This window comes from Chinchilla lanigera, unplaced genomic scaffold, assembly GCF_000276665.1.
Source record: "Chinchilla lanigera isolate Chin_1 unplaced genomic scaffold, ChiLan1.0 scaffold00001, whole genome shotgun sequence".
NCBI lineage: Eukaryota > Metazoa > Chordata > Mammalia > Rodentia > Chinchillidae > Chinchilla > Chinchilla lanigera.
Window position 1 is genome coordinate 39139588 of NW_004955402.1, and position 13103 is coordinate 39152690.

The following is a 13103-nucleotide window of genomic DNA, read 5'->3' on the forward strand; positions in this document are numbered from 1 at the left end:
AAAGGGGGTTCTTATGCATGATTACTTAAAGGAAAAAGCCCTTCTAGCAGGTATAATGATTAGATGTCTCCCAGCTTTGGCTTTCTTTTGTATTCAGCTTCACAATTTTTAAGGCCACTTGGTCAGGCTTGTTTTGCTAGCAGTCCTTTGTTCATTTTATATCGGCTGTGCTTCAGACTATTTGTCAAAACTTCTGTTGGCTGGAAATTAATTTTTTTCCTGCCACCTTCATTCCTCAACTAGAAAAATGGAGGGATTTGACTACAGTGGCTTGACTCTGTGTTTTTTTTTTTTTTTACACAATAGATGCCTTGAGCAATGGAGCCCGGGTAAGATGTGTAAATTGCAGACCAGCTATGTCTCAATTTTAGCATGGAAATGCTTTGAAACCTAGACCAAGAACTTTTTGAATTGACTAAGACCCATGATGTGGTACACACACACACCTCACACACAGAGCTTCAGGAAATTTAAACTCAGATTAATTGGGCAAACAATCTTTGAGTTGTGTATTTCTCACATTGTTAGAACCAGGAATCCTACCTTCAGGCATCTAACTTAGGTTTAAATATTGTTTAGGATTATAAAGATCTAACGTTCTAATAATGTAACTTTTTAAAAGCTGGTAAATGATACCTAAATATGTGTTTTATGTGTACTGGTGTGCATATATATATTATAAATTATGTCTGTGTGTGTACGTGTATTTCTGTATTGTTTAGATGGTATCAGATTAACTTAAAAATAAAAGTACTTAGTAATTAACAAAGCCTAAACCCAAGTGATTTTTTAAGGCCATGTGACTTAAACAAACATTAAAAAGATGACATAAACTTTATGTTTAAATTAACATTCATATTGCCATGTTAGTCAGAATTACATTTTAGGTGTTTGTTATTCTAAAGAGAACATTAGCTTTGCAAAAGTTATAAGAAAGACTGAAGATCATAAAGGAAATGTAATTAAGATTTTTGAGTTTGTAGTATCTTATGATCTCTTGGGAATCAGAAGCAGTTGAATATAGAGATAATGTGGCACACATATTAATATAGCACTAGTTGAGTGTACTTTCATTTAATAGTTTAAATTGTTTAGCTTCTAAAGATATTATATAGCAGTAGTAGTGTGAAGGCTACTTCTAGTACGAGTGGAGGCAGTATTTTACTAGACACCTGTTAACAGTGCTATGATTTATAGCAGGAAAGGCTTTAAAGTCGCTGACTGTTGCGGGTGGTGGCAAAGTGCATTAAGGTGAGGAGGAAGTTGTAAGCATCAAAGAGTCACTTGTGTGTCAACACTACAAAAATAAGTACAGTTGCAGAGCCTGGGAAAGGTTCTGATACCTGATTGCCTTCTAGCAGGTGCAATGATTAGGTATCTCTTGACTCTGGTTTTCTTTCATACTGGACTTCACAATTTTTAGTGATATTCATTCAGGCTCAAACATCTGATTTCCCTTTGCTTGTGCTCCAGCTACCTTCGATGGAATCTATGGATCAATCCAATGTGAGACAGCCAGTCAGAGGATGTGGTACCACAAGGCCCTCAAAATTGAAGGCTGGACTAAAGCAAGTGGAGTGTTGTAACTGGCAGTGCAAAATGTATTTTTAAAAGTTGGGCTTTTTTTTTTCTTTTGGGAATAAGCAACTTCTACAAACTTTCTCCTGACGAGCACATGACCAACACTGGCTTCACTTTTCAGTCCCAAAGCAGTGACAGAATATGCAGATACCGGCCCCATATGGCTGAAGTCAATTTCCTTTACACAAAATAGGGGGGAATGATCTGATAACAGCTGAAAGAAAAAAAGCAAGTGTGTAGATCTTCATTATTTCTCTGTGTTCCCCCTCCCCTATGTTTCTTACTCTGAAAGAACCTTATCCACCTATACATGGTGAGATGGTATTTAAGGCAAATGGGTCCCTCCATCTCCTCAGAGATATCTGTGAATAAACCCTTTTCCTTTGTTTTGTAAAGCAAAATAAAAGGCCCCCTTTGCACTGGTCAACAATGAGCAAACTAACATGAACATATGAATCCAAGTGCCTGGTATCGATACTGGAAGAGCAGTTTAGGGTAACTATAACACCCAGTGAAGGACCAAGTGTGTGAAAGAGAATTTACCATTTACACATAGTTTTCTGTTCACATAATAGCACAACGGATGTAGAGCTGAGTGTGGAAGGAATGAGTGGAACAGAGAAAAATTTTAAGGTTATGAAACTACTCTGTATACAAAAGCGCCTGCCTGGCAAGCGCAAGGTCGTGAGTTCGGTTCCTGGTACCGGAGAAAAACCAAAAAAAAAAAGAAACTACTCTGTATAATACCATGATGGTAAACATATGTCATTGTACATTACAAATGTATATTTTCCCAAACTTATAAAATATATTGCACTGAGTGAACTCTAATATAAACTAGGGACTCTGGGTCATAATTACATATCATTAATTGTAATGAATGTATTATTGCAGTGGGGAATGTTGATATGGTTAAGTTGAATGTATGGGGAAGCAGAATGTATGGGAACATCTATCTTCCACTCAGTTCTACAGTGAATTTAACATTGCTCTAAAATGTACAGTCTGTCAAGAAGAAAACAATGAAGGAAAATAATGTAGAGATATTGGGAGGTTTGTCTTTTTTCTGCTGTTAGGAAAAGCATGAAATTATTTCCACTTGGAGGAAAACTAAGAATTTTTAAGACTAAACTTCACAGACAGTGATTCAAACAATGTTAATGTGATAAGTTATAATGAATACAAGTGAGATAAAAACACAATTGTTTTGTACTTAGGTATTAATATTTTTATTTACACTCCTTCTAGATGAAAGGAAAAAACTGCAGCAACTGGTCTCCATGGAAAGTTTTCCTGGCTTGTCTTTTGGCATGTGTGATAACAACAGCCATTGGAGTTCTCATATTATGCCTGGTAAACAATAAAGGAAATAATTCCACCATTATTGTTCAGCTACCCACAAATAATGGAGAACCTGCAGCAGCCCCTGCAACTTCTCAGTCTACAGTGACCACCACTTCAGCTCAAACTACAACAGCAACCACTTCAACAGGATCTACAGCCTCTGCAGTCTCTGCTAGTACCACACCAGCGACAACCTCAGCCATCACTTCAACTCAACCCATAACCACGGCAGCTGCAACTTCTGCCACAGGATCTACACCTGTTGCAGCATCCACTGGAGCTATAGCCACAACAGTCTTAGCCATCGCTTCAACTCAGCCTGTAACCACAACAGCTGGAACACCACATGAAGGCACAGTCTCCACATCTGCCACAGGATCTACAGCTACTGCAACATCCAGTAGAGCTATACTTCCAGTAGCTTAACATCTTCCCACAACAACCCCAACTTTGAGTGCAGCCACAGCTGCCACCTCTGCCATAGGATATACAGTGGTTGCAGCTGGTACTCAATCTACAACTTAAATCACCACAGCCATCATTGCAATTGACTCTACCCCTCAATTTAGTTTACAACCATAACAGCTACTTTATCACTTGAAGTTGAACCACAGTTGCCACCTACCAGACTCTACAACTGTTACATCTTCAATAAACTTAGCTGACAGCTGACCCAATCACCATTTCCCATCTTTTCAATGGTGCTCACAACTATGCTCATGTCTAAGCCTATAACAAATACTACTTCCACCTGCGCTACAAATAATGTGACTTCTACTTAGCAGTGCTCACCACTCTCCTTCAATAACTTACAATCTTCGCTTATTCATTTGCACCTGCAATCACAAAGCCTGCGCTTGTCGTTTTTTAACAGAACCAACATCCATCACTACAATGATCTCTTCTATATCAAATTAACCATTAATTATCACCACTACAAATAAACTGACAGCTACAACCCACACTGACTTTCCCCAAAGCTAAAATTATAGCTTCCACTGGTACAGTAACTGAATCAATATCATTGTCATTACTTATATTTTCTTTTCATCATCATTAGTATATTGTACCTGCAGTAATTATCATGATGCTACTTGAAGAACAGTAATTTTACCATGAATAATGAAATAATTACCACAGTTTTCATGAAATCAACACTTAGGATTTCTGGAACTATTAAAGCTGGGTTATTTTTATAATTAAGCTATGGGAACTTGATCTTGAAGTAGTAGCTTGAAGATCTATAGCTTGAAGTAATGTAATTTCATCTAGAAAAAGTGATATATTAGAAAAAGCAATCAATTTGTTCACTTAGGAACTAATTAAGAAATTTTATATAAAGCTTTACATAAAAACTATCAATTTATCTTTTAATATGTACCAGTTTCAGTTCACAACATTGTGTTTTACTGTACAAAAATTATAGGCATAGTGAACAGAAATTTTATACCCAAAAGATTTAAATAAATTTATGTGGAAAATATATGTAAGAATCTATAATAATTGTTTCTTCTATGGTAAAACTTGTTATATTTTTGCAATTTTTTTCTTATATTGGTAATTGCCTTTTAATCAAGTATCCTATTTGCACTAGTATTACAGAAAGTGTATTTGGGCATTTTGAAATTGTATTTAAAAACTAAATAATTAATTACCTGCAATCTTGAAAGTCATTCAATTAAATGATATTTAAGTCCGTACTATGTGCTAAAGCACTGAAAATGTGCAGAGAAAGTAAATAGTCATTCACGTGAAACAGTAAATTATTAATTTATGCTGTTAATTTTGATTCATAATAATTCTGAGAGATTAAATTACAATTGATGAGGCCCCATACTTACTAAATTAGGATCTTAAGTTGGAACTAGCAATCTATCGCTGAAAAAAACCTTCATAGAAGTTTGTTATGTTCAGGAAATTTTGACACCCAAAAGATTTAAATAAATTTATGTGGAAAACATATGTAAGAATTTATAAGTATATAGGTCATGTATTCTTTTATAAGTATAAAGGTCATGGTGTAATGATATTACTTAAATTGAGGCAATTTATAATTAAAATATTAAAAATCATGTTCTAGAATCATGTTCCAAACATATAAAAAATCATAGATCTAGCTAAGTATGAAAATTCACTTAACCAAATCAATATAAGATCAAGAGGAGGATATTTTACTTACCAAATAGTAAAGAAATATTTTTAGGAAAAACCTTAAATTTTGTTTCTGTGCAAAGTTTAAATCATTTACTCTCTAAAAGAAGAATCTGTTAATTTTACTTGCTGAGTTATGTTAGTTACGCATTCTTAGAAATAAAGATATTTAAGTAACTGTATTGATTTGGAATTGAAATAATGCATATCGGTGTTCATTTCTCGCCTACATACTTTGATTAATAATATCAGATATTTAAAATATCATTGATTAGGCAGTTCAGCTTCTGATTTGGAGTTACTGTTACCTAATCATTTCAGAGCTCTTCTGATCACCAGAATAATAAGTGATCTAAGATTTATACATATTTGTGAATAAATACCTGTGCAGTTTATTCTATAATGAATGACAAAATTTCTTTAGTCTGTGACAGAGTTGGTGTTTAAAAAATCCAGATGGAATGTATGAATAAATTGCAAATAAATTCTACGATGTATGATTCATGAGAATAGACTCTCTGAATTACTGTATTTACCTGGCATACACTATACTTTACCTGACATATGCCCCAAAATATTCATAAAATGAAAGGTAAGTTTTAAAGATTTGAGTCTGCAAGAATAGATAACTTGGCATTCTAAACATTGGCATCAGTAAAACATTTTAGTCCAATTTTGTTTAGGTGGAATTATTTTAATCCTTTAATGTTTTCCATAAGACATTTTATAACTTTTAATAACATACTTGATTATTTTCTGAGCACTGTGAATGTTTATAAACTTCGACATCATAAATTCTCATAACATGGAATAAAGACTTCAGATCACTGTCATGTGCAGAAAAGAAATGGTTGTGGGTTTCCATAATGGCCAAATTAATTTAGCCTCCCATGAACACTGCATTTTTTCTTCTCTTCCTCCTCCCTGTTTTTGTCAATTTTTTTTTTCTTTTTGATAATTGTGCTAACTGGGGTGAGATGATAACTCACTGTGCTGGAAGGAGGCAATTTCAGCTGTTAGAGTTTACATTATTTACCAGAGATGGAAATATAGGAAACTGATTTGAAAAATTACAAGTGGTCATTGTGAAGGTAGGGATACTTCATTTTAAATTTTCTTGAGACACTGTTGGTTGACAGCTTGGGTCAGATAATTCTTGTGGCAGCTGGGCTGTGCATTATGACATGGTTAACAACGTCTTTGCCTATTACTTACTAGGGAGGTCAATAGCCAATCCCCTGTTGTGACAACTAGGCATTGATGAATGTTGCTAACTGCATATATATGTTCACTAAAAATTTATGTGTCTATAATTTAATTTTTAAATATTTAAAATATTTTCTAATCTTAACATTTATTTCTGAAATATGATTATTTGAACAGTATTTTAATCAATATCCTATGAAAACCTGATCCAATTATAATCTTAGGGATGCATGAAAATAGTGCAGTTAAAAAATTTTACATATAGATTTTAATGCAAAATTCCATGGGTTTAAAAATGAAAGCCATTAAAATTTTGTTATTTATAGTTATCTTTGAAAAACTGGAATACAACCAAGATATATTCTTAGATCAAAGAAGGAAACTGTCCAAGAAACAATTTTTAGTTCATAAAAGCAATCAAAATTGGTTGAGTACTTAACAGCAAAAAAAAGTCCTTGCCATTAGGCTATAGCTTATATTGAACTAAATATGTTTCATTAAATAGCATTAAATATAAAAATGAGGATGGAAGAGTCCTAAGCTAATTCACATTGAAATGGATAGTTTTTGGAGCAGCTGAAAAGTGGGCACAATAATTCTTACCTCATTCAATGAAGCCTCATAATTTCATAATACCACATAAACCACTTTGGAGCAAACTAAAGAAGAACAGAATGGTTTTCAATGAACAATCATTAAAAGAATTAATATCAAGGAAGATATTGTAGTTTCCAAAGCAGGAGAAAACATTTCATGTCCCTTTATTGGAGGTTCTTCTGATCCATCCGTTGCTTCCTTTTGGCCAAGAAAATCAGTCAGTGGATGTTTGTGTTTCCAAAATTACGTAGATGAACAAAGTCCTTTGTAATCTCAAAAGTACTAGTTTTTACTCTATATGATGATAGGCTTAGAGATTTTTCCACAGTTTATTTCAGTAGACCTGTTGAGTTAATATCTGGCATATTTTTAGATTGTAACATGAATACTCACTTTCACTGGGCACAGTCGTAGCATGGACCAGATGAAGAAACTTTATTGCAGCTACTCTGACCAATGAGAATAACAAATTAAAAATTAACCACAAAAAAATTAGTTCTCACTAAATCTTTAAAGAGAAAGAACTAGTGACACAAAATCTTATTCAACAAATAAAATGCTACAGTAACTGAGCACTATGGAAGTTCTTTCTCATCTTCTCTCTTACCAGTGTAGTGCTGTCAGCAGTTATAGTCATGTTTAAAAGAAAGGATGAAGAATTTACTATTAATCTAGTTTTCTAGAAACACTAACACTCCCTTTTATAATCAATTTTCCTGGTTCTTGAAGTCATATAAAAATGAAAATTTCCAAAAAATTTAAAACACTTTGGCCCAATGATCCTACTAACATTTAAAATCTTCATTGTTGGAACTGAAACCAGCCCTACTCCCCTAGCTGCATCTTTAACTTCCATAGCTAAATCCACGACCACCACTAAGCTATGGAATCTGCAACCATCAAAATCTTCCCAGTGTGACTTTCCCACAATTATGGACTGATTCTAAAATCTAAGCTTACAGACAACAAATGAATTAACTGACTCATAACCTTGCATTTGGTTGCTACCTCCATCATCACTACAGTGTAATACATGGTCATCAATGCTATAAACAAGCAAACTTAGAGGACCTTCACCACATAGTTGAACATAAACACTGTTATTACCAATAACATAAAATTGAACATAAAACTGTTACTACCAATACAATAAGTGAGCTACCCCTATCATGATATTGAAACCTCCAGAATCTACCAATTGGCAATTTACATGCTAAATGGCTAACTGCTACTACTATAGAATAGTGTCACCACTGATATCACAACCTGGTACCCTGCTGACCTAATTACAGGTTTTATCATCATAACAACTGGTCTATGGTTACTATGAGCATAAATACTCTTTCAGTACTGAATCCTTTTTGGAAGATCGGTATTTCATATTTTAGATGCCTCTTCTGCTCTCTCCAGGATCACTCTTTGGCACTGGGGAGGATGGTGGATCCCTGACTTTCTGGTCTTTGAATTTATTTTGGTTTGTTTGCTGAAGTGTGGTGCAAATCATTTGCTCATTTTTGTGTTTTGCTAGTATTTGTTGTTTAACACTTTGATAGACCTAACCTGGGTTCTGGTTGGGTAGTCCTCTTTGCTAAATTGATTATTGTTAGTCCCTGTGTGTGGGATGCTGTAGCCCCACTATCTACCCATTTCTTCCTGCTTCCAGTTTTGTCTCTACCCAAATGGCAGAACTCTACAAGAAGACTTTCATTAAAGTGGATCTGCTGTAGATCATGTAGGATCTGATGGATTTTTTCCAAGCTACAGTAGGTCTAAGGGTGCTTGAGGTTAGCAGGTGCTCAGTCCATTTTACTAATTTTCCAAATTTTGATTAGATCTTTGAAAAAGGAAGTCCTTTCTTAATTCCTTGCACCAATCTATTTCTCATCAAAGTCCCCTGGGATATAGGATAGGGACTGTCACTTTATTTTTCTTTTCTGTTCAGGACTCTTTCCTATCTTAAATATTCCCTTTTCCTAGGTGGCATTCATCCTCTTCTATTCCTGGTACTAATCAGAAATCAGATTACTAATAGCAGTTTTTTCCATGCGACGGTTAAACTGGATTGTCAGCATGGTTGAATTTAAAGCTTCCCAGGATATTATGAAAGCATAATTCTGGTGTGTCTAGATGAATCTTGGAGGTGTGCCCTTGTGTATTACATCTGGTCTTTGGCCTTTCCCTCTTTGGCATGGTTCCCCTGCTCTGCTTTCTGGCTTCCATGGACTAAGCAGCTTTGTCCTAGCGATGGCAAAACTAATATAGCAAATTTGTGCCAAAGAAATGGGGTTGTTGCTGTGACTGTACACGATCATATGATTCAGAAACTTTTGGGTCTGCTTTGTGGGGAGAGTTTGGAAAGGTTTGAAGCTGCAGGTAACAGAAGCTCTAGAATGCTGTAAGCAGAGCTTGAAAGGTAATTCTGACCACAGCTCAGAAGTCCAGGATGTTGATAGAAATGTGGAAAGTAAAGGCCACACTCAGAAGGTTTCTGTTGGGAGCAGGACTCTATTATGAATTGAGAAAAGTTCATTCATATTATATTTGAGCAAAATTTTGTTTACATTGTACCCATGTCCTGAGACTTTGTGGGGGGCTGATTTTAAGGGCAGTGGACTAATTGATATGGTGGAGGAAATTTCAAGGCAAATCAAAGTTTAGCCTTTGTCATGATTACTGTTGACTGCTTTAATCTAGACTCATAGCAAGATCAAGAGCAAAAGGTAGAGCAGAAGTATTTAAAAAATTCAGATTTTGGCCCTCAAAGAAACCAGTATGACACTGGATCCAAAAAAGATGCTGCTGTTGAAGAGATTAGCATCAAACCAAATAAGTATTTTGAATTTAGACAAAAAGACAGTTTGAGGTATTTCACAAATCAACAAAACCTCACCTATCATGGGTTGTAGGGTACCAAAATAGTGAAAGTTTCATTTGAGAAGAGAGCCCCTTGGCCCCATACTCAGAAAGGGCCACTCAGAGACTTGGTCCCCTGGGGTTCATTTCACTATGCTAAGTCATAGCAGCACAGAGGCTGCTGCAGCCATAGTACAAGGTGTCTTGGTTATTACTTGAACTGGTGGGAGATTTTGACATCACTCACATGATCCTCATTATTCAAGCATTTGGAATGCAAAAGTTATGGGATTATGGAGATTCCACACCCATTTCAAAGGAATTCCTGAGAAGTTCAGTAGTGTGCTTCTGAGAGGTGAGTGCATGAAACTATGATTTAATGGGAAGAGAAGGCAAAGATGCAACGGAGACCCCAAGGAAAGCCACAGGCATGAAACAGAGCCAGCCCAAGAGAAAAGCCATAGGGGTGCTGTCAGCTAGGCCTTGTGGAGTTCACATCTGGCTTCCTGACGCTTGGCATGGAGCTACCTTAATTAATGTTTGCCTTGCTGAGTTTCAATCTTGCTTTGATTTTATTGTTTTCTATCTTCCTACTTTTCCCTAGGGAATGGCAATATTTGCCTTGTGCCACTGTACCTTGGTATTATGTAATTTATTGTAGTTTTACAGAAGTTCATAGCTAAGGGTTTGCCTTGAATCTCAGAGAAGACCTTGATTCAAACTTCTGAGCAATGGTGGAACTTCTGAGACTTTGGAAAAAGGATTATTGCAATTTTGGCTATACCTGGGATAGTCATAGCATATTAACAATTATGACTTTGTATTTATTTGGAAGTTAAGTATGATTTAAGGAGATGTGTCTGCAGGTAAAGTTGACAATGGATTGAATGCAATGAACAAGCTGGATTGTCAACTTGATTTACCTGAGAGCTGCCTAGGGGACTAGTAAAATGCACTTCTGGATGTGTCTGGGTTGATCATGAAGGCATGCCCTTCAGTGCAGTATCTAATCCCCAGCCCTTTCCTCTCCAGTGCTGTTTCCCTGCTCTACTTCTTGACTGCCATGAACTAAGTAGTTTTGCTCCACCATGCCCTTCTGCCATTGCATTTCTGTCTTGTAGCTATGGACAAACTCTCTGAAACTGTGAGTCAAATGAACTTTTACTTCTTCAAGTTGTGATGAATGTCAGGGGATTTGTTCCAGTGACAGGAAAGCTATCTAATACACCCATTATGCATATAAGCATTAATGATCTTGTCCACACTGGATAAATAAATTAAATACATAAATATGTAATTATCTATAATCATAAAGCAGCTACCGTGTCAAACAGAAGTCATTTTAAATCTCTTAATTCAAATAAATTGAAAATGCTTGCCTAAGTATTGCTAGCTTAGTTTTTATCACTGTGTGTAGTTGAAAGAACTAAGTTTTGATAAAATTATATAATTTGGTAATTTAATTCCTACTTCTGCCTGACTTTGGCCAAGTTGTTTATCCTTTCTGTGTTTTAGCTTCTTTATTTGTCATTTGAGTGTATTAATAGACCTCTATTGCACAGATTGAAAAGCATTAATGAGTTAATATCTGAATATCTTAGAAATATAATTGAAATATAATTAAACATCTCAGTAATATTCAGAAATAAGATTGGAAAAAGTTAGAGATAACACTGTCTAACATTTAATTTAAAATGTGTATGTTAATATTACTCTTCAAAAATTTTGTATTTCTGAGACTGATCCACTGAAAGCCCTAGAAGTAATGGTGTACCAAAGAGCACAGCTGCCTCCCAGGTCTTGACTGATTACCACTCTCAAGTGACAAAAATTACAAAGTGAAGCATAGACATCTTGTACAGTCAGATTCCAGTGAGGACATATCAAAAGAACACAAAAGCCTCATTGTCCTAACCTGGAACATTTGGAGTTTAATCAAAAGTATAAAAGATTTTATAGTATTAAAATAATGAAAATTCATGGGTCCATAGTGATATTAAAATAAAGAGAGAAAACATTCACTTACTAGCACTGGACAAAACTGTTACCTAGGTCTTAACTCCAGAATTTTGTAATGAAATGGAAAAAATCTTAAAGATTAAGGCTACCTTTTAAAAAGAGAATTTGAATTTTACCTCCAGCTGATGAGAAGAAAGTTTCCTTTACAAAGAAATATTTTCAGAAGAAACACAGAAGGGAAAAATGGACAATATCATTTCACATTCCCACTGGCATAATTAACTCAGGTAAGGATCATCAGTTGACACTAAAAGCATTAGGTGAAAGGTTGCAAAGTAAGAATGCATCTTCATGATGCCAAAGTATCACTCTAGTAAGAAAAAAATAGCAAATGTTAAAATGCTTGGTGGCTATATTTTCATCAACTCAACATTTTTGCTAGGATTCAGGCACCATAAGAGGACCAAGGAAGGTCCTTCTGACACTTTTATTTAGAGTAGTTTACTGTTCTAGTACTAAATAGCAGCACTGAGGTGCAACTCTGAGCTTTCGGCACTTAAAACTCCACGATGGTTAATCTTGCTTCTCAATTTGATTAAATTGGGAGATGTCCAGAAAATTGGTAAAGCACGCTTTTGGGTGAGGCTTTGAGGGGGTTTTTAGATGACTGGCATGGGAGCCAGTAAACATGTGGACAATCTGGCAGGAGTACAGGAGGCGCCATCCCATAGCCTGTGGGCCCGCACGGAACAAACAACGGAAGACACTGGGGGCGCAAGCAAGCACACACTGCACCTTTCTGGAGTGTGTTTTTTGATGCTGCCATTGTCTGTGAACATCACACTGTAGATTCTTCAATCTCTGAACGCAAACTTTGACCCATGACTTTCCGAGGTGCTGCCAGGCTCTCAAGTCTCGTACTGGGGCTGCATCATCCATGGCTCTTATTCTGAGGCTTCCAGCTTCTTGTACTTGAAAGCTACTGATTCCCCCCAGCTTTCCAGGCTTCAGATGGCCATTGTGCGGCTATTTAGCTCTGATGAAGTAAGCTACTGTAGTAATTCTCTTTTATAGTTATATACCTTTTATTGGCCTTCTTCCCCTGGAGAACCCTAAGACAAACTCTGAACCTTGTGCAAATGTTTCTTTTGTTCCACTCTAATTTTGCTCAAGATGTACAAGAAATTCCTCCAAAGCACAGGAGTTGTTCTCTATAGCTGAGAGTCCCTTGGATTTGAAGGACAGACTTCAGTCTTCGTCATTGGTAGAACTATGCTCTTTATAAAAGGAAAAACTTATTATAAGAATTTAAGATAATCATAATTGCGTTCTGAGAAAACATTGTGGTTCTTTTGGTTACAGGTACAAAGGATATTAAGAAATAATATGAAAATCAGCCATTATTTACTAAT

At 35.7% G+C, this 13103-nt stretch overlaps 1 protein-coding gene across 1 annotated transcript in view; it reads left to right on the plus strand.

Annotated features, from left to right (window-relative positions):
* The window catches only part of Dynap (dynactin associated protein), a 45216-nt gene extending 41865 nt beyond the window's left edge, over positions 1-3351 (plus strand). Inside the window, 1 exon segment of the mRNA XM_013510770.1 lies at positions 2830-3351. Within this exon segment, the coding sequence (XP_013366224.1) occupies positions 2830-3351 (522 nt within the window).
* The last annotated feature ends 9752 nt before the right edge of the window (positions 3352-13103 follow it).